Source organism: Mizuhopecten yessoensis, unplaced genomic scaffold (genome assembly GCF_002113885.1).
Source record: "Mizuhopecten yessoensis strain PY_sf001 unplaced genomic scaffold, ASM211388v2 scaffold2383, whole genome shotgun sequence".
NCBI lineage: Eukaryota > Metazoa > Mollusca > Bivalvia > Pectinida > Pectinidae > Mizuhopecten > Mizuhopecten yessoensis.
The window spans coordinates 286,075-313,660 of record NW_018404519.1 but is presented as its reverse complement, the minus strand read 5'-3'; the positions used below and the strand labels follow the sequence as shown (position 1 = coordinate 313,660).

At 35.6% G+C, this 27,586-nt stretch overlaps 1 protein-coding gene across 7 annotated transcripts; it reads right to left on the bottom strand.

Moving 5' to 3' along the window:
* Positions 1–1,699: 1,699 nt before the first annotated feature.
* On the bottom strand, positions 1,700–27,536 carry LOC110445830 (RILP-like protein 1). 7 transcript variants are annotated; one of them, XM_021490633.1, is made up of 9 exons: positions 27,107–27,536; positions 22,319–22,469; positions 21,245–21,363; positions 19,834–20,070; positions 18,990–19,282; positions 15,463–15,513; positions 13,936–14,043; positions 7,293–7,364; positions 1,700–3,081 (listed from the first exon to the last, which is right to left on the bottom strand). In XM_021490633.1, the coding sequence occupies exons 1-8, from the start codon at positions 27,407–27,409 to the stop codon at positions 7,316–7,318; spliced, it is 1,311 nt and encodes a 436-aa protein (XP_021346308.1). In that variant the 5' UTR covers positions 27,410–27,536; the 3' UTR covers positions 1,700–3,081; positions 7,293–7,315. The 7 variants fall into 7 exon arrangements, with proteins under 7 accessions (XP_021346308.1, XP_021346309.1, XP_021346306.1 ...); XM_021490634.1 differs by having other exon boundaries at positions 7,308–7,364; XM_021490631.1 differs by lacking the exon at positions 7,293–7,364 and having other exon boundaries at positions 27,107–27,534.
* Between the last annotated feature and the right edge of the window lie 50 nt (positions 27,537–27,586).

Sequence of the window (27,586 nt, the reverse complement as noted above, 5' to 3'; positions counted from 1 at the left end):
GACTAACAAGGTTATGATGTATACACAAACCAAAATGTCCAGACTAACAAGGTTTAATATGATGTATACACAAACCAAAGTGGCCAGACTAACAAAGTTACAATGTACACATATACCAAAGTGTCCAGACTAACAAGGTTATGATGTATACACAAACCTAAGTATCTGGACTACCAAAGTTCTACCATACACATAAACGTCACGTGTCCAGACTAACAAGGTTTTACTGTACGTACAAACCAACGTATCCAGACATACAAGGTTATGGTATACACACAAACCAAAATGTCCAGACTAAAAAGGTTCATTGAGCTTGAAGGAGAAACCAAATGGAACTGGTGTGTACAATACATAGAGAAAGGGTAAAATAACAGCCTGTACATCAACAATAACAAATCTATCACAGTACACAAATTAACAATGATCATTAAAATAGGATTGCACTAATACACAGGTCAATATCGTACTGTAAAATACATACTACAAAATCTCTTATACACCTCTCTGGATGTGCATACTTACTTACAGCATCTTTGACAATGGTTAATAACATAACCATGAAAAGATGAATACACATTGTTCTATCAACTTTAGTAACACAATCAATGTGACTTTATAAAATGTTATCTGAATTTTTTGGTACAAATGGAAATGTTTTTGAACTCAACAGTCAGCTTTATCATTCATGATTATATTTTGTCTTGTTTAGGTATTTAACTCATTTACCCCTGAAGACACATTTGAACTCTTCCAATTCAAAGGTTGGAATAGTCCATTATGAAATTTCAGGGATGAATGAGTAAATATGGAAAATATCATTGATATAAATACATATTTTATCAAAACATTTGTTCATATTGATTTAGTATGGGATTACTTTGTGAAAAATAATTGTTATTTTTATATAAAACACTAACCAGCCACTTTATAGTCATATAACTACACTCATCACATATATCACACAACTTTGGTTTGATTCTAACACCTGAACCATTTTCTGAGAATGTTGTGTTTTTGATACATCTTGTAACAGTGTGATTTTTGTAAGACTACTACATTTAGGTGACCATTTAGTGTGTTGTACAGAAATACATTCTATATTTAGAAAATTTATCTCCTTAAATGATTGCAGTGACAGATGACATCCAAGAATCCATTGTTGTAGAAATCATTTTAACTTGTTGGCAACGTATTGTGTTGTCATTGTATTAAATAAATCTGAATTGAAACTGACCGTTGAGTAAAAAGTTATTGTCTCATATTCTAAACCACAACCTTTCGAGTCATATTTCATCATATCACAAACATCTCTGGACCGGAAGATCAGACACTCAGGTAACCTTACCTCCTCAATTGAAGAGTCTTATGCATGGGATGGAACTCTCTGTTATAGGAAAGCATTTCATGCTGAAATTTCGGAGGAATTCTTCATGCAGTTTAGTGAAATTTATGAACATATAAAAAAATGATAGTAAAAAAGCATCTATTAAAGAAAAGTATATGAGGAAACCAACGAATTGAAATAATACAATATAGATCATGTAAATATAAAAAAAACACTTGTTAATCATTTATAGATTTTGATTATAAAATGTCTATGTTCTTTTATTTATTCTAAATCTTTTTCAAATCAATAAAAGAGAAGAAAAAATGTTTTCTTAGATGTCAATGATTTCTTTATAACTATTTTTTTTTTATTGAAATTTACTTGAAGAAATAAATTAATTTAGACTCTTCAAACTTTTTATACAGATCATGATTATAAATATATAGCTAACATTATCAAGTGAGGTATACTGGTACCAACATGATTACGTAACATAAATGAAAAATAACAAAATTAAACATAATCAGTAACATGACTGCCATACATATGCAAACATAAACTTGGCCATTTGTTCATAAATCCCACACACAGACATTGTATATACATGCGCAAGTCACACATATACTTCTAGAGCATTGTAGCATGATATGGTGGCACTTTCTGTTAATTGATCACCAAGGTAACCGGACAGTATACTTACACTGCTAATCTGTTGTTGAGATCCATTGTTTTAACAAAGCAATGGTGATCCAGATGACTTATTTTGATGAACTTTAACATAATATCCTTATTTATGGCATGATCACACCGACATGATCTATAGCACTAGCAGGATACATTTGTTTAACTACGATGTTAAAATCATCCAAGGCCATTGATGTGGTAGAGCAGTATAATGGCATAAAGTCTGTTGCATTTTCATGTTTTTCAAATTTAGAGCTAAGGATACCTGGTGTTAACAGTGATTAAATCTCAATATCAGATTTAGCTGTGAAGTATAGGGTGTGGGTACTCGGACTAAACCATGGTTACTATGGCTACTAGAGTATAGGGTGTGGGTACTCGGACTAAACCATGGTTACTAGAGTATAGATCTAGCCTCATTACTGTAGAACAGGTATAACTTGTGAAGTAAAAAAACTTCCTCATCAGCTTTTTTTTGTGTTGTCGAAAATATGGCATTTGACTTTATCTAAATTTGGTAAAAATTCAAATTAGTGGAACAAAATTAATCACCTAGGGTATAATACTATTTAACCCTTTCACCCCTAAGTAACTTTAGTAGACTCTCCCATGTATTGATATGGATGAGTCTAGTATGGTCTACAGTGGTGAAAGGGTTAAAACACGCTAGCTACAGTACAAACTTACTAGTAACTACGGTAAGACATGTATAATAGTATCACAGATATATGCTAATAATATGATCCAGCAAGTCAAAATTTAGAATATCAAATATGTAGACATCATCAAATATCAAAAATAGCCTGTTCTACAGTAACAATGTAAAAATTATCACAACTCATAACAAGCTTTGGTCCCATGATGCATCAGGTGTATCCCAGACACTGCTGACCAATAGTTCAACAGGTGAAATGTCATCTCCAAGGAAATGTGACCAGGTAGCTGCCATGTTGACATCAAAGTCACAGAAGAGTTCTTGGTTGTCCTCCAGCCCAAAGAGATGTCAATGGATGTGGCTTCTAGTCCTGTGTCGTGTGTCGTTAGGTGGTCCACCAAACATAAACTTAAAACTGAAACAGAAATGTAACCACTTATTGTCAACTTTAGTCACACAAGTTTTAAAACTATTATATCCTCATGGTAGAAATCAGAACAATGTGAATTTCAAAATGAATAATATTCCTATAAATATCTATGCAAAAGTTGGAATACTATTGAAAAACATTTAATAAAAGTGCTATCTAAACACAATTTGGCTTCATAATTTTAACACAAAACAAGATAAACATGTGGAAGTAGATTTGTTTTTATTGTGAACACTACGTGAACAACATGCTACACAATGTAAGACTTTCAATCTCATTCAATCTCCAGATTTATAACAAGTTTACACCATGCACTGTCAAATTATTTTAACTTGAAATTTAAACTGTGATGCACAGATGCTACTTTTCCCCAAAATACATTAGCCACAAGATTAAGTTGTACGTTAAAATTTGTAGTAAAATATCTTCAACAAAACAACTTACATTATATATGAGCACATTTTTGATAAATAGCAAAACCCCTGTGTAAGATATAGATGCCAGTATTTATAATGATTAGTAGCCTATACACAAACCCCTGTGTCAGATATAGATGCCTGTATTTACAATGATTATCAGACAGAGGTGTGACCTGTTATTGACTAATCCATTTAGAACAGCACACCCACTAGCTTGGGTCAATTACATGATGTAGCCTCTGTGTGTCCACATGTCAGTGATATGATGGCCTGTTGGGACCGCCGGACGAGAGAGGATATGAGGACAGCCAGTGAGCCTGTGGCCACTACGCCTTCTCTTTAAGTGTTACTCTAAGCTTTGATCAATATTTCATTGCCATTTGTGATATTAGGTACCACTGTAGGACCGATTCAGAGTGACAAACTGGTGCTCCAGAGGAGTGGTGCCTCGGACACGGAGAAATCAATAGTGTGATGGTCTAATCCTACACACCAGTTAAATACACATCCACTCTCCACTGGACATCTCTTATCTACTGTACCATGTAACAGTTAAATAAAGGATTCCTTCTCCGTCTACTCTGTACTAGACAAGGCAATCACTTCTTAAGCAACACACTCATTACTCATAAACAAATTTATTATCTGATTTTGAGTCCTTTAGCACATAGATAGATATTAGCCAGGTGGCATAGGACTAGTAGTTAGCGCCTGCCTTAGGCAGCTCCTGCAAATTCCTCAAAAAATGTATTGATTAATGCATATGATAATTATATTAATTGTATATCTATGTACTGTAAAGCGCTTTAGAGTTGGTTTGTTTGTGTTGAAGGTCCTATTAACACCTATGGTTATCTAAGGACATGCCAGGTTTTGGTGGTGGAGGAAAGCTGGAGTACCCGGAAAACCCCCACTGACCTGCAGCTAGTATCTGGCGAATGTCCCACATAGGCCTCGAAACCGCGACTCAGTGGTGGGGGGCTAGTGGAAGCCTTAACCACTTGGCCACCGCGGCCCCTTCAGACTATGATCCTTTTTCCAAGATTTTTTATGAATACATATATATTTTCATAATTAATTTATTGGGATTCAGTGTCATATACCAAGTTTTTAATTGCTCTCGTCATTACCGTGTGCAATTGATATTGTGAAAATTATGACAATACAACATGATTATTTGTATTATAAACATAAAACAGCCTACCACTCATAAACTTGGTACATCCTAAACCTACTCAGTAAGCAGTGACGTAAGTGATCAATAATACTGGAATCAGTCACTGATCGAAACCCTTAACGCCTTTGTGTACAAATAACCATACAAGTTAACCAACTGATGAGTATTCTATAGCTGTACTGTAGTGCACCTGAAACATCAATAAGTGTGCTTTATCTTGCTAGGTTGACACTGGTGGAACTACAACCCTGTGATAATACACAGGTATTGATTATTGACAAATCTACGGTTTACTAGATTTGGGTACATCAGTATTCAAATGTCACTCCCGAAGTAAAGCATTTGAGTTTCTATTCAAATTCAATCATTAAAATCCAACCAGTCAATGGAGAAATGTTTCTCAATGTCCCAGCCAGTCAGAATTGAATGCTACTAATTAAAATAAATATTTACTATATGTGGAAACGTGATCGATTACATGATACACAAATTGCTTAACAACATTCACTGTGGTTTGTCAAAATCTATAACTAGTCATTAGATTGAAGCTTAAGCTGTTCTGTGAAGTTCTTTAAAAGCATCAGCTGAAAAATAATCACTGAAACTGTGCACGCTAAAATTGGACTGATTGGACAATGACTGGACAAACTTCAGGAGGCGACAAGTTTTGTAGGTGGAGGAAAGCCGGAGTGCCCGGAGAAAAACCATCGACCTGCTGGAAGTGCCTGGCGTCTGCCCCAAGCAGGTCTCAAACCCGCGACCCAGTGGTGAAGGGCTAGTGAGCTTAGACAGTCAAACACCTTAACCACTCGGCCACTGTGGCCCCTAAACAGACATGAAGTTGTGTGCTATGACTATTATATTACCAATTAACATTCGTCGACGGAGGCCATTTATAAAGGGAGAGACACCTATTTATCATCTATGCAGGGATACTGATGTTTTAGTATGGTACAGAAATCACAACGTCTATTCCCAGATTAAAATTTTCTACAAAGTTGACCTTTCTTTATTGGTAATATATGGTAACTGATATCTCACCAAAAGAGCTACAAAGGTTTATATATATGAACTTTGACCTCAGAGTGTTAAGGTTATCATTTACTTAATCGTGAACTCTGACCTCCATAGGTCACCTGTTACATTGTTTTACATTTAGAGAGAACAATTGTAGACTGAACAACGACCTTCAGGAGACCACTTTGAAGGTTATATAGTGCTTCATCATGAATAGGAACTCTCCATTGGTATCTCTACTAGCTCTGGTGACGATCTGGTAATGGTCTAAATCGGCTAATTAATGATAACATTGAATATCCCTTAAGTTCAGTTTGAGAAATGAATGGAGGCAGTTGTTAAGCATGCATAGAAAGAAAGAAAAGCAAACAGAAATAGTAAATGCTATCTTCTTTCATGTAGTTGAAGCCATGCTGAGTAACAGAAAATGTGACATAGAGTGGAATCTGTAAACTATAAATAACACATAGATTCATTCTTTAGAAGTAAAAGTTGCAGACAATGTTATTGAGTGCTAATTACTGTGATACAGAATGTGAAATGTGCAGCCCAATAGTTCACTTGTATGTTACATCAAAAGACATTTATTCACCGAGTTCAAAGGTGATCTTTGAGATATTACATATTACACTTGCCAATATAACTTATCAAAAGATATTAAACAGTGTTTTTTTCATACAGAAGAATACTTTTTCATACAGTTTAGGACGTTATGACTGTCATTGAAATACAGTAAAACATGCTTTTGTGAATTTTGGATTATAACGAAGTGACAGAAGTGATATTTTTGCCCACTTTTACAGACATAATGGGTGCTTCCCCTCATCAAAAAGTGCTTTATTTTCCCAAAATGAAGAAATAATGCAGAATATCTTCCCAATTTCAATAAATATTGTTTTATTTTCCAAACTCATATAGGAACAGGCTGTTTCAGAATTTAGGAAGAAACAACACTGGATAGTTGTGTCATCTGTTTGGAATTGTCCGATGAACACCAAATCCTGTATGATTTACATATGATGGAGTAATTTGTTGTCTCCCATTAGACTTATTATAACCACGTTTTACTGTAGAGAATTAATACTCATGTCCTTTGGGATTCATTTTGAATATTTTTTATGTAGAAAATCAATTACTTAGGTCCCCCGGGATTTGTTATGTCTTACTGTATTTCATTTCTGAAAGGTCACCTCAATGCATTCATTATACAGATAAAGTTTACACACAAGACAACACCAACAATCTTAATACAATATACAATTAATCTTGGTTATCTGAACTCAAATCTGAAAATTTCTCACATGAAAAAGCTTTATATTCCACTTGCAGAAATATACAAACATTTACATAAAATTAAAATCCCACATGCCTAAATCAGATTTTTTTTCGTATACAAAACGCCAATAAAATTGCCCGTGCTGTTTGGAACAGAAATACGTAGAGATGAAAGAAAAAGGAAAAACAGTTCCAAATTTGAAGAGGATAATTCAAGATATTTAAAACCAAAGCAGGAAGATGCAAATTACTCCACAAGGCAAAGAGACTACCATGTTCAGACAACACCGAACCCCTACAACACATACGGTGACAGAATTTACAGATATGGTTAGAAGTCCAATTCGGGTAGATTGAGTTTTTCCATCAGTCCAGTAAAACTGTAAATAGTAAGTACAACTGTGTAAGAGGTGGTAAAGTGTAACATGAAACTAGGTCACAGCATCCTTGTATTATAAATTGAAACTAGGTCACAGCATCCTTGTTTTATAATTATAAATTCAATTATCAACAGATGTCTGATAACATGGATATAGCATTGGCCAATGAACCACATCATTTGGTTAGTACAATATAGGTAAATCATTGGATACCTGTATGTACTGCTGAACTATATTTTTGTGAACAGGTATCTAATCTTCTATAATACAACTTATCTGCTTTTATAAAATCATTTTTTTCTTTCAGAAATGGCATTAACTTACTGATACTGACAATAAATGTGTTCTGTTTAAAAATCCTGTCAATGATGCTTTGCCAAAAAGTGATGAATATTTGTTTGGGAAAAAGAATTTGGTCCATTGCCATATTTGACAAATGTCATAAGGTTACTCTGATCCTTGTATAAACATAGAAACGTCTTGGTACTGTCTAGCTGTAAGTATACTACACACATGTATATACATAGAAACGTCTCGGTACTGTCTGGCTGTAAGTATACTACACACATGTATATACATAGCAATGTCTCGGTACTGTCTGGCTGTAAGTCTTTCGGTACTGTCTGGCTGTTAGTCGTCTTGGTACTGTCTGGCTGTAAGTCGTCTCGGTACTGTCTGGCTGTAAGTCATCTCGGTACTGTCTGGCTGTAAGTCGTCTCCGTACTGTCTGGCTGTAATTCGTCTCCGTACTGTCTGGCTGTAAGTCGTCTCGGTACCGTCTGGCTGTAAGTCGTCTCGGTACTGTCTGGCTGTAAGTCTACACACACATACTATACTACACACATGATGTCTAAGTTACCCGGATATCCAAGCAATATTACATCTTTGAACTAAGTAACTAATCAAAACAAATATATAACAGATCTTCCGAACACTAAGTACGTCATTGACCCAAGATAAAATGCTTAGAAAGAGTTAACACTGAGAACTCTCTTCCTGTGTCCATGCTTGACACATGTATGATGATGAATTTATAAACATAGTCAATGGTGATTATTTTTCCCAATCAAATTCTCTTAACTTTTCCATAAAGCTTTAAGATTCTACATATTGTAAACATGCTTACATCAGTGCAATGAAAATGAAGCACACAGTCCTATAAACCTCACATATATAAGTTCATTAAATGCTTCAGAAAATTTTCTCTGGTTTCAAACCAATTCAAATTTGCTTGAATGGCTGTCTGAAATCTTTTGAAAGATACCAATCTGGGTGCAAAAACAGAACCAGATAATATCAGTTGCAGCCATTTCCAAGTGTATTGTTGAAATCAGGTGGCAAGATGTGACAAGGCTTCAGATAATCTTGAAACATTAAAGTTCCTGTTTCAAGTCAATGTAATTATCACTTCAACGATACAGCCTCATGCATACTGTTTAACCTAAAGGGTACCGACAGGTTCGACTTTATTATTACCACTACTTAAGGTTAAGGACCTTTTCAAAAGAAATATTCCATGAAATTCACATGTTGCCAAGCATTTGACCGAGCTGTAGTTATTTGAAATTGGAATGTTTGAAACAGAATTGAAAAAAAAACAGAAGAAAACTACAGGGGTTGGACTCCGGACTTGTACGTTGCAATGCGAACAATTTACCAATGCTTGCCATAGAGAAATTATACAAGCACATCATCAACAGGAGTATCCAATTTATGGGCAGTAAATAATTTTAAAATCTTGACAGGAAAAGTTACTCTAAGTCAGCTTATCTTCTATATAGAAGGGAGAATACTCAAAGAAGTAAAACAAACTCATAGTGGAATTCTTCTTTGTAATTATAACGGATGTAGTGGTACCCGCTACCTTAAACAAACTTTTCCTAAAAAAATTCTCTTCAAGTTATAAGAAATGTTTTAACATAGATGAGTTCCTGATATATTAGATTTTGATGAACAAATCTGAATTTCAAACATTCTAGATAATTAATATAATTGAATCACAAATGAAGAAAGCCTACTGTTGACATTTATATATATAGAGACTTGATATAGAAACAACTTATGAAATCAAGACTATAGGAAACAATACAGAAAGCAGTGATACAGTATGTGTACACATATCAAGTGAAAAATATACTTCAGGTAATTGTAAAATATATAACTGCTTTCTTTTTTGTATACAATAATTGACATTTGAACAACTATAACAAATCTATGACAGAACAAGAGGCCCAATGGGCCTGCATCGCTCACCTGGTATTACTCTCACACTTGTAATCTTAAAAGTGGACTAAAATACAGCTACAGGCAGAATATAAGTGTTTGATTCATAAGAACCTATAAAAAGATTTAAACATATGACGCCTGTGACCTTGAATGTCGAACAAGGACATCAGGTTGAAAGTAGATCAAGGTCATTCATTTGATTAAACTTGGAAGTCCTTCATCCCAGCATGCTACAAGCCCAATTTCAGTACCCTGGGCCTTTGGTTATTGAGAAGTTGTTTAAAGATTTTAAAACATTTGACCCCTGTGACCTTGAAAGCTGGTCAAGGTCATTCATTTGAACAAACTTGGTAGCCCTTTATCCCAGCATGCTACAGGCCCTATATCAGTACCCTGGACGTTTTGGTTATTGAGAAGAAGGCGTTTGAAGATTTTAAGACATCTGACCCCAGTGACCTTGAAAGTTGGTCAAGGTCAAACATTTTAACAAACTTGGTAGCCCTTAATCCCAGCATGCTACAGACCCAATATCAGTACCCTGGGCCTTTTGGTTATTGTGAAGAAGTTGTTTGAAGATTTTAAGACATCTGACCCCAGTGACCTTGAAAGTTGGTCAAGGTATATACATTTTAACAAACTTGGTAGCCCTTCATCCCAGCATGCTACAGGCCCAATATCAGTACCCTGGGCCTTTTGGTTATTGTGAAAAAGTTGTTTGAAGACTTTAAGACATCGGACCCCAGTGACCTTGAAAGTTGGTCAAGGTCATTCATTTGAACAAACTTGGTAGCCCTTCATCCCAGCATGCTACAGGCCCAATATCAGTACCCTGGGCCTTTTGGTTATTGAGAAGAAGTTGTTTAAAGTAAAAAGTTGACGCCGGACAGACGGACGACGGACGGACGGACGACGCACCATAACATAAGCTCACTTGCCCTTCGGGCAGGTGAGCTAAAAACACTACAGTTCACACTGTAAAATGAAACAAGAGACCCAATGGGCCTGCATCGCTCACCTGGTATTAATCTCACACTTGGTATCGTAAAAGTGGACTAAAAGTTACAGCTACAGGCAGAATATCAGTGTTTGATTCATAAGAAATTATTAAAAGATTTAAACATTACACCTGTGACCTTGAATGTCGAACAAGGACATTAGGTGTGAAATACCTTGAAAGTAGGTCAAGGTAATTCATTTGAACAAACTTGGTAGCCCTTCATCCCAGCATGCTACAGGCCCAATTTCAGTACCCTGGGCTTTTTGATTATTGAGAAGAAGTTGTTTGAAGATTGAAGACATTTGACCTCTGTCACCTTGAAAGTTGGTCAAGGTCATTCATTTGAACAAACTTGGAAGCCCCTTCATCCCAGCATGCTACAGGCCAAATATCAGTACCCTTGGCCTTTTGGTTATTGAGAAGAAGTTGTTTGAAGATTTTAAGACATTTGACCCCTGTCACCTTGAAAGTTGATCAAGGTCATTCATTTGAACAAACTTGGAAGCCCCTTCATCCCAGCATGCTACAGGCCAAATATCAGTACCCTTGGCCTTTTGGTTATTGAGAAGAAGTTGTTTGAAGATTTTGATATATTTGACCCCAGTGACCTTGAAACTGGGTCAAGGTCTTTCATTTTTACAAACTAAGTAGCCCTTCATCCCATCATGCTACAGGCCCAATATCAGTACCCTGGGCCTTTTGGTTATTGAGAGGAAGTCGTTTGAAGATTTTACGACATTGGACTCCTATGACCTGGAAAGATGGTCAAGGTCATTCATTTTAACAAACTTGGTAGTCCATCATCCCAGCATGCTACAGGCCCAATATCAGTACCCTGGGCCTTTTGGTTATTGAGAAGAAGTCGTTCGAAGATTTTACGACATTTGACCCCTGTGACCTTGAAAATTGGTCAAGGTCATTTATTTTAACAAAGTTGGTAGCCCTTAAACCCAGCATGCTACAGGCCCAATATCAGTACCCTGGGCCTTTTGGTTATCGAGAAGAAGTCGTTTGAATATTTTAAGACATCTGACCCCAGTGATCTTGACAGTGGATCAAGGTAATTCATTTGAACAAACTTAGTAGCCCTTTATCCCAGCATGCTACAGGCCCAATATCAGTACTCTGGGCCTTTTGGTTATCGAGAAGAAGTTGTTTGAAGATTTTGATATATTTGACCCCTGTGACCTTGAAAGTGGGTCAAGGTCATTTATTTGAATAAACTTGGTAGCCCTTGATTCCAGCATGCTACTGGCCAAGTATCATCATCCTAGGCCTTTTGGTTACTAAGAAGTTGTTTAAAGTAAAAAGTTGACGCCGGACAGACGGATGACGGACGGACGACGGACGCCACACCATGGCATAAGCTCACTTGCCCTTTGGGCAGGTGAGCTAAAAAAAACACTTCCAAATGTTAGTTGTTTTCACTTGATATTCAGTTTAGGCTTGTGTGTTCTGGTCCACATTGCACAGGGATAGCTCATAGCCATAAAACACTTCCTCTATTTGCATATATAAAGACAATCTTTGTTGTTTATATATTTCAGGATTCTCATTACAAAACATAGAATTCTTCCGAATTGTTTTTTAAAAGATTTATTTTAAAGTCTAGTAATAAATACCTCTCAGGAACATTGTAGTAATGAAAAAGTTGATGTTAACATGTTGTTATACTATTTTCTACGACACTTCAAGGTAATGTATGTAAGAACTTAGGCTCAAACAAGACTGAAGGAAATAACTTGGAACTGTAATTGGAGAGAAATGATTATGTGACCATACAAGTGAACTGAGGGTCCTTTTCACATTTAAATCTCTAATGAAGAAACCAAGCTGTAGCTCCAGATAAACGACAGAATGTAGATATTTTAAATCACTAATCTATAGGCTTTTATTAAAAGTTGGTTAAGTAAAATAAGAGATTTCAAAACACGACATTTCCATGCTTATTAAATTACATGCACATACAATGCTGACCATTTCACCTACAAAACACCTATATGGAAATCTTCAACCTAATTTTACAAAGACATCCTGTTGACTCTGTATTTCCCAATCCGGATTATATAATAGGGCAGGAGACTGCCAACATGTCAACAATGCACCAACATACATGTGTTCTGTTGTATGTGAATGTTTACAATCCTGTGATGTTTACTGTATTTAAATGTTTACAATCCTGTGATGGCTACTGTATTTAAATGTCTACAATCTTGTGATGTTTACCGCATTTAAATGTTTACAATCCTGTGCTGTTTCCTGCATTTAAATATTTACAATCCTGTGATGTTCACTGTATTTACATGTTTACAATCCTGTGACGATTACTGTATTTAAATGTTTTCAATCCTGTGATGTCTACTGTATTTAAATGTCTACAATCTTGTGATGTTTTCTGCATTTAAATATTAACAACCCTGTGATGTTTACTGCATTTAAATGTTTACAATCCTGTGATGTTTACTGCATTTAAATATTTACAATCCTGTGATGTTTACTGTATTTACATGTTTACAATCCTGTGATGTTTACTGTATTTAAATGTTTACAATCCTGTGATGTCTACTGTATTTAAATGTCTACAATCTTGTGATGTTTACTGCATTTAAATATTAACAACCCTGTGATGTTTACTGCATTTAAATGTTTACAATCCTGTGATGTTTACTGTATTTGAATGTTTACAATCCTGTGATGTTTACTGTATTTAAATATTAACAATCCTGTGATGTTTACTGTATTTAAATGTTTACAATCCTGTGATATTTACTGTATTTAAATGTTTACAATCCTGTGATGTCTATTGTATTTAAATGTTTACAATACTGTGATGTTTACTGTACTTAAATGTTTACAATCCTGTGATGTCTACTGTATTTAAATGCTTTAAATGTTTACATGTATATTGTATTGAAATGTTTACAATCCTGTGATGTGTAATGTATTTAAATGTTTACAATCCTGTGATGTGTAATGTATTTAAATGTTTACAATCCTGTGATGTGTATTGTATTTAAATATTAACAACCCTGTGATGTTTACTGTATTTAAATGTTTACAATCCTGTGATGTGTAATGTATTTAAATGTTTACAATCCTGTGATGTGTAATGTATTTAAATGTTTACAATCATGTTATGTTTACTGCATTTAAATGTTTACAAACCTGTAATGTCTATTGTATTTAAATGTTTACAATCCTGTGATGTCTATTGTGTTTTATTGTATCAATCCTGTGATATATTGCAAAGTTGTCAATTATTTGCATGAAAAGATCACATGTCATTCATCATTCCACCAGCAAATCCACAACAGATATTTAGTTAAAGTAAGAAAGAGGTGTACTTACAATTTGCGTATGCCTGTCTCCCGTTTGAGGCCTGGGTAAAGTTTCTCATCTGGCTCCTTGTTGATAGGGCCTTGGACTGGAAGGTCATCCTCCCCACTGTAGGAATTCCTCAAAAGCAAGAGGACAATGTTAATAAAGCAGGTGATAGCATACCTTACTATAATATGTACATACACTAGGATCTCCCAAACAATGAGATACCTGTATACACAGGCTGTAAAATACTTAGGGACTTCTGTATAGTCTGTCCTTAGTCCTTGGACAGGTAGCTATAGGTGGTCATATAAAGGTGTGTCAGTACATACAGGGTCCTTAGACAGGTATGTGGTCATACACAGGTGTGCCAATACATAAAGGGTCCTTGGACAGGTAGGTGGTCATACACAGGTGTGTCAGTACATACAGGGTCCTTGGACAGGTGTGTCGGTACATATGGGGTCCTTGAACAGGTAGGTGGTCATACACAGATGTGTCAGTACATACAGGGTCCTTGGACAGATAGGTGGTCATATACAGGTGTGTCAGTACATACAGGGTCCTTGGACGGGTAGGTGGTCAAAGACAGGTGTGTCAGTATATACAGGGTCCTTGGACAGGGAGGTGGTCATATACAGGTGTGTCAGTACATACAGGGTCCTTGGACAGGTAGGTGGTCATATACAGGTGTGTCAGTACATACACACTGTACAGGGTCCTTGGACAGGTAGGTGGTCATATACAGGTGTGTCAGTACATACAGGGTCCTTGGACAGGTACTGTAGGTGGTCAAATACAGGTGTGGTAGTACATACAGGGTCCTTGGACAGGTAGGTGGTAATATACAGGTGTGTCAGTACATACAGGGTCCTTGGACAGGTAAGTGGTCATATACAGGTGTGTAAGTAATTACAGGGTCCTTGGACAGGTAGGTGGTCATATACAGGTGTGTAAGTATATACAAGGTCATTCAACAGCTTTGTCATACACAGTTGTGTCAGTATATACAGGGTACTTAGACAGGTGTGTCAGATACAGGTGTGTCATTATAACATATAGGTGTGTCATTATACATACATGTGTGTCAGTATGCTCAGCTGGTCACATAGGAATATAAACCAACACAATCTAGCTTGATAGTTAACAATTGTCACCTACAGGAAGGTGCTGGCTACATACAGTAACATGGAGGTTCTGACTATACACAGTAACATGGAGGTTCTGACTACACACAGTAACATGGAGGTTCTGACTACACACAGTAACATGGAGGTTATGACTACACACAGTAACATGGAGGTTCTGGCTACACACAGTAACATGGAGGTTCTGACTACACACAGTAACATGGAGTTTCTCTAACATGGAATACAATATAAAATGTTAGTGGATCAGTATATTTAACTAGGATCAAGGCAAAATACCTAACAATTGAGTTATGCCTGACCATGCCATTAAAATTTAGCATGCACACAATGTTAACCTGTGTAACATGAACGAGCAAATGTAGAAAGGAAGTTTATGAAGAAGATAGGTGGCAAAGTAACTTACATGGAGTCAGTAGAGGTTTCAAGGCATGCATTGGCTGAGTCAGCATCAAGTCTGAAGAGAGGACAGACAAGTAAAACAGTTGTCAGATTATAGCCACACCATAACAACCACAGATAACAGCAACACCATAACAACCACAGCTTATACATAGTAACACCATAACAACCACAGCTTATATAGTAACACCATAACAACACAGCTTATATAGTAACACCATAACAACCACAGCTTATATATAGTAACACCATAACAACCACAGCTTACATATAGTAACACCATAACAACCACAGCTTTATATAGTAACACCATAACAACACAGCATATATAGTAACACCATAACAACCACAGATTATATAGTAACCCCATAACAAACACAGATTATCTATAGTAACACCATAACAACACAGCATATATAGTAACATCATAACAACCACAGCTTATATAGTAACACCATAACAACCACAGCTTATATAGTAACATCATAACAACCACAGCTTATATAGTAACAACATAATAACCACACTTTATATAGTAACACCATAACATCACAGCGTATATAGTAACACCATAAGAACCACAGATTATATAGTAACCCCATAACAAACACAGATTATCTATAGTAACACCATAACAACCACAGCTTATATAGTAACACCATAACAACCACAGCTTATATAGTAACACCATAACAACCACAGATAACAGCAACACCATAACAACCACAGCTTATACAGTAACACCAGAACAGCAATGTGATAGTAACACCAGAAAGGCAATGTAATAGTAACACCAGAACAGCAAAGTAGTAGTTAGTAACACCAGAAGAGCAATGTAGTACTTAGTAACACCAGAAGAGCAATGCAATAGTAGCACCAGAACAGCAATGTAATAGTAACACCAGAATAGCCATGTAATAGTAACATAGGAACAGTATACTTATAGTAACACCAGAACAATAATGCAATAGTAGCACCAGAACTGCAATGCAATAGTAGCACCAGAATAGCCATGTAATAGTAACATAGGAACAGTATACTTATAGTAACACCAGAACAATAATGCAATAGTAGCACCAGAACAGCAATGCAATAGTAGCACCAGAACAGTGGTGTAATAGTAACACCGGAACAATTATTTAATAATAACATCAGAACAGCAGTGAAATACACCAGAAAAGCATTCTTATAGTAACATCAGAACAGTATAATTTTAGTTATAACAGAACTGAATATTCATAGTAACACCAGAACAATATATAAATAGCAACCCTGTAATAGTATTACATATATACACTAGAATAGTTATATATAGTAACATCAGAACAAAATACTTATAGCGACACAGTGGAATAGTATTTTCATAGTAACACCAGAATAGTATTTTCATAGTAACACCAGAACAGTGTATTCATAGTAACACCAGAACAGTATATTCATAGTAACACCAGAACAGTGTATTCATAGTAACACCAGAACAGTGTATTCATAGTAACACCAGAACAGTATATTCATAGTGTCACCAGAACAGTATATTCATAGTAACACCAGAACAGTGTATTCATAGTAACACCAGAACAGTGTATTCATAGTAACACCAGAACAGTGTATTCATAGTAACACCAGAACAGTGTATTCATAGTAACACCAGAACAGTGTATTCATAGTAACACCAGAACAGTGTATTCATAGTAACACCAGAACAGTGTATTCATAGTAACACCAGAACAGTGTATTCATAGTAACACCAGAACAGTGTATTCATAGTAACACCAGAACAGTGTATTCATAGTAACACCAGAACAGTGTATTCATAGTAACACCAGAACAGTGTATTCATAGTAACACCAGAACAGTGTATTCATAGTAACACCAGAACAGTGTATTCATAGTAACACCAGAACAGTGTATTCATAGTAACACCAGAACAGTGTATTCATAGTAACACCAGAACAGTGTATTCATAGTAACACCAGAACAGTGTATTCATAGTAACACCAGAACAGTATTTTCATAGTGTCACCAGAACAGTGTATTCATAGTAACACCAGAATAGTGTATTCATAGTAACACCAGAACAGTATTTTCATAGTGTCACCAGAACAGTATATTCATAGTAACACCAGAACAGTGTATTCATAGTAACACCAGAACAGTGTAATCATAGTAACACCAGAACAGTGTATTCATAGTAACACCAGAACAGTGTATTCATAGTAACACCAGAACAGTGTATTCATAGAAACACAAATAAATAAACAGATACTTTTATCATACAATATTATTTAATTTATAAATTAGTGGAAGCTATATCACAAGGGTGAGTAAACTTGTGGTAATAGTATCACAAGGGTGAGTAAACTTGTGGTAACAGTATCACAAGGGTGAGTAATCTTGTGGTAGCAGTATCGCAAGGGTGAGTAATCTTGTGGTAATAGTATCGCAAGGGTGAGTAAACTAGTGGTAACAGTATCGCAAGGTTGAGTAAACTTGTGGTAATAGTATCACAAGGGTGAGCAAACTTGTGGTAACAGTATCACAAGGGTTAGTAAACTTGTGGTAACAGTATCACAAGGGTGAGTAATCTTGTGGTAATAGTATCACAAGGGTGAGTAATCTTGTGGTAGCAGTATCGCAAGGGTGAGTAATCTTGTGGTAATAGTATCGCAAGGGTGAGCAAACTTGTGGTAACAGTATCGCAAGGGTGAGTAAACTTGTGGTAATAGTATCACAAGGGAGAGTAATCTTGTGGTAATAGTATCACAAGGGTGAGTAAACTTGTGGTAACAGTATCACAAAGGTGAGTAATCTTGTGGTAATAGTATCACAAGGGTGAGTAATCTTGTGGTAACAGTATCACAAGGGTGAGTAATCTTGTGGTAGCAGTATCACAAGGGTGAGTAATCTTGTGGTAATAGTATCGCAAGGGTGAGTAAACTTGTGGTAACAGTATCGCAAGGGTGAGTAAACTTGTGGTAATAGTATCACAAGGGAGAGTAAACTTGTGGTAACAGTATCGCAAGGGAGAGTAAACTTGTGGTAACAGTATCGCAAGGGAGAGTAAACTTGTGGTAACAGTATCACAAGGGTTAGTAAACTTGTGGTAACAGTATCACAAGGGTTAGTAAACTTGTGGTAACAGTATCACAAGGGTGAGTAAACTTGTGGTAACAGTATCACAAGGGTGAGTAAACTTGTGGTAACAGTATCACAAGGGTTAGTAAACTTGTGGTAACAGTATCAAAACTTTTAGTAAAATAGTGTTAACAATATCACAAGGCTGAGCAAGGTGATAACTTCACCAAACAATTTATGTAATAACTAAACTGGAAATCACAACACACAGGTTAGTAACAAGATCTCTCTATCATCAGCATCAGTACACAGTACAGGGAACAGGTTACAGAAGGCTGGGTAAGCTGGTAATTATATCACATCGTTAAAGACAGGTAATTTACTCTCTCCAAGGTGATACTTACTTTGGTTTACCTTGTTAAGAGAGGGGAGTTCTGAACCAAAGGTAATACTTACTTTGGTTTAAATGAGGTCAGTTCCTCCTCCACTTCTATTAACTTAGTTTTAAGTTCATTTCTCTCCATCAACACTGTCCTCAGTTCATTGAGGGTGAATCGTGGGCGGTTAGGGTCCTTCATGTCGATCACCATTTTGCCTATAGTGCTGAGTTTATGTTGAAGGACGGCCATGTTTTCACCCTCTAATTGATTCAGGGGTGTGGTACCATCAACATTACCGTCAGCCACATCTTCACTCAAAAACTCGTCATTCAAATCCTGAGGTAAATTGTTTACCTGGTCATGATCCTCCTTTAATAAATATAATTGCGGATGAAAACAAGTGATGAATATAGAAGCATCTTCTTCAAGGTCTTCGAGATATAGAAATTTATTTTTACACATACTATTTTCATAATTAGGACCAGTGAAAAGGCTGCAAAGATCATACGCACCATCAGTAGTGGCCTCAGATAACTTGCATTCCCTTGGGTAATAACACCTTAACTCAGCTCTGGCTTCAGATAACTTGTGTTCCCTTCGGTAATCCCCACTAACCTCAGCACTGGCCTCAGATAACTTGTGTTTCCTTGGGTAATCCTGACTAACCTAAACATTGGCCTCAGATAATGTGTTATGCCTTGGGTAATCCCCACTAACCTCAGCACTGGCCTCAGATAACTTGTGTTCACTTGGGTAATCCCCACTTACCTCAGCACTGGCCTCAGATAATTTGTTATCCCTTGGGTAATCCCCACTTACCTCAGCACTATCCTCAGATATATGTGTTCCCTTGGGTAATCCCCCCTAACCTCAGCACTGGCCTCAGATAACTTTTGTTCCCTTGGGTAATCCCTACTTACCTCAGCACTGGCATCAGATAACGTTTGTTTTCGGCTGCTGGCCTTTTTCTCCTCCTCAATAGCCTCCTGCTCTTTGATCGCCTCATTAATGTGTGAAATCTGCTGTTCCTTGTCCGCTAGCTGAGTTTCTAGGTCAACCTTTTCCTCCAGTAAAGTTCTTGTTTGTTTTTTATGGGTATTGTTTTTCCTCCTTAATTCAGAATTAACTTTCACTATTTGTTCCAGTTGTGATTCCAGCTATGATTGGGATAATTCAACAAAGATATAACGATTATCAATAAATAGCACATAAACTATTAAAGCAAGAAACATGTAGATCATTCGTTTTGTTTTATATATGATAAATGAGGAATATTTGATATTTGTGCACCTCATGACATTAACCAATTAGAAACAAACTGTTACCATCATGATATTATGTCAATCTTGAATTTGAACCAGTTTTCCAAATATAGAATCATTATTTAACTTTAATCAACACATGAGTTATGATCTTCTTCAAATAAAATAGCAATGTTCTGGCACAGATCTGGAGGCTTTAAATCCAGTCTTCTACTAATTAACTAAGGCTGGTATTGGAGGCTTTAAATACAGTCTCATACTTAACTAAGCCTGGTATTGGAGGCTTTAAATCCAGTCTCATACTTAACTATGCCTGGTATTGGAGGCGTTAAATCCAGTCTCATACTTAACTAAGCCTGGTATTGTAGGCTTTAAATCCAGTCTCATACTTAACTAAGCCTGGAATTGTAGGCTTTAAATCCAGTCTTCTACTTAACTAAGCCTGGTATTGGAGGCTTTAAATCCAGTCTCATACTTAACTAAGCCTGGTATGGGAGGCTTTAATCCAGTCTCATACTTAACTAAGCCTGGTATTGTAGGCTTTAAATCCAGACTTCTACTTAACTAAGCCTGGTATTGTAGGCGTTAAATCCAGTCTTCTACTTAACTAAGCCTGGTATTGTAGGCTTTAAATCCAGTGTTATACTTAACTAAGCCTGGTATTGTAGGCTTTAAATCCAGTCTCATACTTAACTAAGCCTGGTATTGGAGGCTTTAAATCCAGTCTTCTACTTAACTAAGCCTGATATTGTAGGCTTTAAATCCAGTCTCATACTTAACTAAGCCTGGTATTGTAGGCTTTAAATCCAGTGTTATACCTAACTAAGCCTGGTATTGTAGGCTTTAAATCCAGTCTTCTACTTAACTAAGCCTGGTATTGTAGGCTTTATATCCAGTCTTCTACTTAACTAAGCCTGGTATTGGAGGCTTTAAATCCAGTGTTATACTTAACTACTTAACTAAGCCTGGTATTGTCGATGTGGTAAGTGATCACATTAGAGCAGTAAGACAAGAGGTCTTTTCTCTTTTATAAAGTAATTGTCTACTTATGTACACTACATGTACTTACAGCATCACAATCCATAGCCTTCTCCTTAAGATCCTGCTTTGTTTTTCGTAAATCTTCTCGTTGTTTGTCAACTGTGTCTTTTAATTTTATTAGCACTTCTATCTCTTTCTCTTCAGTTACTATAAATAAATAATTCATAATATAAAAACTCCAATAATTTTAGGCCCTTTTTTCACAATTTACGGGCACAGTTCTCTTCAGAGTTTTATGTTGATTTGTTTGTATATTTTGTTAAACTGTTCTGTCTGTTGATATAAAAGGTCCTTTTCAAAACTAATCTGATCCAACATCTTTTATTCTAAGCTATCAGATTTAACATAGATATGGCATGCCTTGATATTTTTTCCCAAGTATTCACAAATATACTAATGAACCAATCACCTTTTTCTCCATGAAAGCCCTCCCAGGAAATGGTAGATATTTACAACTACAAAGGATGGTGATTATAACTCAATGTTGTTTCAAAAATTTTAAAGGAAAACTATAATGGACAAGACTAGCCAGGGTTCAACACTAACAGGAGTTATCTAGTCTTAATCTAGTAGATTTTAGCATGGACTAATAAATCATCTGTTATAACAGGTCCTTTAGACTTGTTAAAATCACATTTTAGTACTGTACCATATCATAGATTATAAAATGAAAAAATATTTATTAAGAAAACTGCTTAAACTTGAGAAACACTGCATGACTATTGTCAATTTTTTCCTAAAACTTCAACATGTTTGTTTATTGTATTACAACAGTTTTTATGTGTCCTCTACATCCATTTCTTTTTATATTTCATGTTTAGAGCGTTTCCTTCAGGAAATTTCAGACTAGTTACACTGACATAGAAAACAATGTATCCAACTAGTCATGTGGACTTATCAAGCAAAAACAGTGAGTATTTAACCCTGGTAATGTTCCAAAAGTTTCTCTGAAATCCATGCTATTTTAAGAAGTAACAAGGACTTTGTCACATTTTCTGGGCAAGAATGGGGCATAACTCTGATACAGTATTCATTTATTGAAGTACATGCGCACCAAAATGCTGGTCCTTATTAACATATCTTATCAACTTTATTGACCTACTTTTTGTAACTTGTGCAACCTCCTGAGCCATCGTCTGTTTCTGGTCGGTCAGTGCCTCTTTCATGCGACGATTATCTTCCTGTAGTCGTGATACAGATTTCAGTAAGTCTTTAGTCTCCTTTCGCCATTCCTCCTCAATCTTCTCCAACTCCTAAGTAACAAATGTAAAAATAATGGATTCAGACAGATAATTTATAAACCATCTACAGTTCTTTATATAACTGCTGTTTACATTGTATAATGTGATGGAAAAAATGAAAGGTTTTACTAAAAAAAATCACTATTCACAGGAATATTTTATTGTATAATTTTTCAATCCTCCTAACAAGCTAATGGCTCTTTTTTTTGGGGGGGGGGGGGGGGGGGGGATATATCAGACTTACCAAAAAAGTAGGTACATAGAAATCTGATAACAAAAATCCTTATTTTTGGCACAAAAGATGTAGTGTCAGTCCATCAATGAAGATGCAAATGTCAGATCCAGATTTGTTCTAGGAATATGCTTTATTCTAGGAGGTATACTTTTATGAAAATGTCCAGGGTTTTATACATAATTACAGACATATTCCCATGGTAGGACATTTCCCTCAATTGTCCAGATACACTCCCTATTTCTTGATAAAAATAAAGGGTATTTTATTATTATTACATAAATTATATCAGTTATAGTATATCCAATATTTCAAAGTGATAAAACAATTAAATAGTGTATCAAACAGCACAGTTTTAACATTTAAAAATTTCCATTTTCCCAGAAATGCTGTTGATTTTTCTCAGTATGCACCCAGGGCCTGCTTCCCAAAATACTAAGCTTTAAGAGATGTCTTCTCAATTGAGAAACTTTGATTTGTTTTGCCATGAAATCCCTGAGCACCCACATGAAAATCTGTCGCTGATAAATATTGTGTACTTGAGTAACCAGAGTGAAGTCACTTTTAAATACTTATTACAAACACAAAAATGTGAACAAATCAACTTTGTCATCAAACCCACACAGGCACTCAGCTCGGTGCAACGAATCACCGAAACGGAACCAAAACGAAAGGTATACGATTATTCCAAGTGAAATAAATACATTTGAATACAGAACAAACTTTTGAATAATGTGTGTGACTGTTTAAAACCAACATAACTGAAACTAAACTGAAAAGAAATGTATTTAAGGGTATTAAATATACATTTCATCAATCTGTGTGACCGAAACGGATGTAAACGGAACCGAAACGTAACAGGAAAAAAATATCTGAAGTTATTTAACGCGAAGTAAACACATGTGAATAACAGGTGTGACCATTTAAAACAAACAGAACCAAAACGGAATAGAAAAAAAAACATATGAAGTTATTATAAAGGGGAAACAAAATGTATAATAGCAGTAAGACAGCCATTACATTATGCATTGACAAGACATGTCTTAAGGGTACCCCTAACCCCCCCACCCCCAATTTTTTGTTGTTTTTTTTTCTTTGAATTTCCTGACATTTATGATATGTTATATGCGAGTAAAAATAATGCTTATTTATACATCTTATCATATTATATTGTTTTCTGATACAAGATTTTTGGCGTTTTTCGAGCGTCATTGGTCGTTTTGGGGGAAGTGGTTGGCCCTTAAAAGGGCTGTTTTGTTACATGGGAACTCAGTTGCTGTGGAGACATCCTGGACGCATACTTTTTCATACTGGTATTCTTTGTTGTAGTTTTTCTTGTGTCAAGGTGTACAAGATCTGGAGATAGTCGGTTGGATAAATCACCTTCGTCATCTCCTTGGGTGTACCTGTATCTTTATTTTTAGTCATGTGATTATTCAATTTTGTATCGATAAGTATATTTAAATTTAATTCACAGCTAAATCTCACCTCGTCAGGTGCACTTTTTTTAAAGAGAAGATATGTGTATATATTTAAAAAATACATTGATAGTGTATGTTTATATTTGAACAAATCATACAGACTTTGTATCATTGGTAGTCGTGAACATAGAGATTATTTATTTATTTTAAATCACCTTCGTCACCTCGTCCGGTGCACCTGTATCTTAATTTGTCGTCATGTGATTATTTATTGTTATCATTTATGAACTAAATAAAAATAAAATGGGGCTTAAGGTGGCTCGACACATCGTCATCAGCGTCCATTTTCGTGACATACTTCCGGAAAAAGTACAGCTAGGACTCAATTATCTTAATTGAAATGTGCATGTACACCGTGTCGTCATTTCCGTATTGCGTATCGGGCATTCAATTTCGTAGTGCAAATTATAGTAACACCTGCTGGACGGTTTTCGTTTAAACGGTCAAACCGATCGGACCACTGTTGTTCGTTTATTAAATAAGGGCGGACCTAGTAATCTGATGCTGCTTTCAGGCGAGTCTTGAGAAAGCCTTGCAAGGCCTGCATACACATTTGCAGGTCAGCCAGGATTTACACCCGAAATTGTTACATTTATAAACGGTCAAACCGGTTGTTCCGCATAAACGAACAGGCCCATGGTAAACAATAGTACACGTGCGTGCCGATGATATGTCAACACCCGATATCAAGATTTTACCGGGAAATGTATACTCACACGTACTTCAGGAATAAAGCTTTCCAATTCATAGACATAAACAGACTCACGGGAAGACAGTGACATGAGACCAGACGACCTCAAGAAGGTCATATAGGAAACACATGGAATGCGGACGTACCAACCTCACATGTGCATATCGCGTGTTTACACGAGTTCATAAGCTCGAGGTCGTTACGATTTTCGCTGTTGAGGGAGTTCCGCTCTGTCGATTAAATCGTGTTAACAAATGTAATCTACTAGCTTACTCTGTGAAAATAATGTTTTGTAAAATATCAAGATACCTATGAAAGGCATGTGTGAGTGCACGTGAGAACGGTATACCATGCGATAGCCTCTGGTCTGACATGTAATTATAAATATACCGTGAGTTAGCGGACTGTGGAATGATGTCCAAAGTGTACATGACTGAGGGTAATTTGGTTCCATTAAAGAACAATAAATTGATAATTTTGATATCATATTTTTGATTTATTTCCATCATTTTTGTTATATGTAAACAGAGACAACTGTCATTGTGTAAATGTCACCCCTCTGCAAAAAGTTCCGATTTTTTTCAAGGAAGATAACTCTCACCCGGATCAAAGTGATTGTAAAATGTAAGATAAATTAATTATAAAGCCATTGTGTATATTTTGTTCAATTTCCCACTCTATATGTATAGAACTTTGTGTCCTGGGTGCTTTTAGCTTGTAGATAATCACTTTTATCCGTACTTTTATCAATAAAAAACACTTTGTGTAACATGTGTTACATATTTTGCGATAAATAAAATATTTGTAGGGTTAATTAGAAATGCTTCTTTTCATTTTATTATTGTTGTTATTGTTCAGAACAATGCCACACATGAAAAAAACGGAAAATATTAGAATTGACGAAAATTCAATTTTTTGGTATTTTTTCCAAAAAATTCCCCAAACTATCGGAATGTTTAGATTTTGATAAAATCAACTCGACATAGTTGCATAACAATTATATGAAAGTTTCAACGAATTTTGCTGGTTAATTGCGAAAGTGTGGAGCCACCTTAAGAAGCAGGGTCCGCGATCCCAAGCCCTGGGTGCATGCAATGTGTAGCTGATGCTTTCGGAATATAGATTTACATATTTTTTTACGAAAAGGTCCATGTTATATTTCTTATGTAATGTTTTTATTTCTCATGTAATGTTATATTTCTGATGCAATCTTTATATTTCTAATTTAATATTTGTTCGTAAAATTTAATTTTTAACATACATCTTATATATATGTATTGTTTAATTTGCCTGTTTATATATATTAAAACGTTAATTTTATTTAATTTCGTTGTCTTCTTTTCAACAGTGACATGCTTTCAAAGTATTCCATTTTTCAATTCAGTTCCTTTTACAGTATGATATAATGATTTGTTCTACAGCTTCAAATGTGCCATAATTTCACATTCTCTAGACAAAATTTTAAAAAATTAAGAGGGAAAACTAAGAAGACTCTCCTCTCCCATTTCCAAAAATTCGGTATACAAATAGAACACAATTATGTTGACAATGTTTATAAAACTTAAAACCATTTACACAAAATTTAACATTGTGTCTATACCGTCACAAGTATTCTTTTTGCTGAGATAAGTATGGATAAGCGTTAAATATATTGAAAATAAAATCAAAATGTCAGTCAAGAAATCCAATGGAGAAAAAATAATAAAAGGGGGAAAATAATGTTACGTAACAAGACATGTGATGTCTCGTCACTGAATTATACACGAGGAATAAAGAAACACAGCTCAAATTAAAGAAAAAAAATACACTTTCGTTCCGGTTCCGATCGGGGTCCGTTTCGGTCACACACAATCTAAACAGTATTGAATTCCCTTAAAATCAATTTTTGTTTCCATTTCGACCTTCTTTCGGTTCGTTTCGGTGACTTGTCGCACCCACTCAGCTCAACTGTCAAATATTCCTATTACAGATTTACGTATTTGACAAATGAGGAATGTGCTCAAAGTAGTTAGCATCATATATTAAATTGAAACATTTTAACAGTAAAAGACTTGTCAGTACAAAGTTTATAACAGCTGTTTTAAAATATATTAAAGATAATAAGAACATATTGATCAATCAAAACACATGCATATCGATCTCGTATATAAATTAGCCCGGGATTTGAGAACAAAATTTGATAATATCAGCCCTGTCAGGAGGAGTTTGTTTACATTAAATCCCTTTAACTGATTTGAAACCGAACCTCTTCATATCGCAGTCTTTCTTGTTGTTTTTCATTCTTTTCTACTTCAAGTTTTTCTATTAGAAATTTCAAGTCTGAAATCTCATTGGTCTCTTTTTCATATCGAGCAGCAAGCGTCTCTAATTGTTCTAAAGATTTGATGACTTTAGGCATTAAATCTGTCACCGCCTCAACGCCATAACCCTCGATCAATTTTTCGAATTCTTTTCCAATCCCTGCCGCTTGGTCGTACACGTCTACCACAGATATATTATCTATTGTTTCGTCTGCCATTATATCTCTTCTTTCGATATAAGGCTCCATTTGATCGTCAGCATTATACGATATTTCCTCCTATTACATGAATATGTCAGAAACCTTCCTCCTTCGAGCACCTGACCGACCCATTGATTTGACTGAGCAGTTGAAAAGCTTTGAAGTACGTTATCAATTATGAATACGTTCAAACGTTTCAATGTCGGAGAGTATGGAGTGTCACGC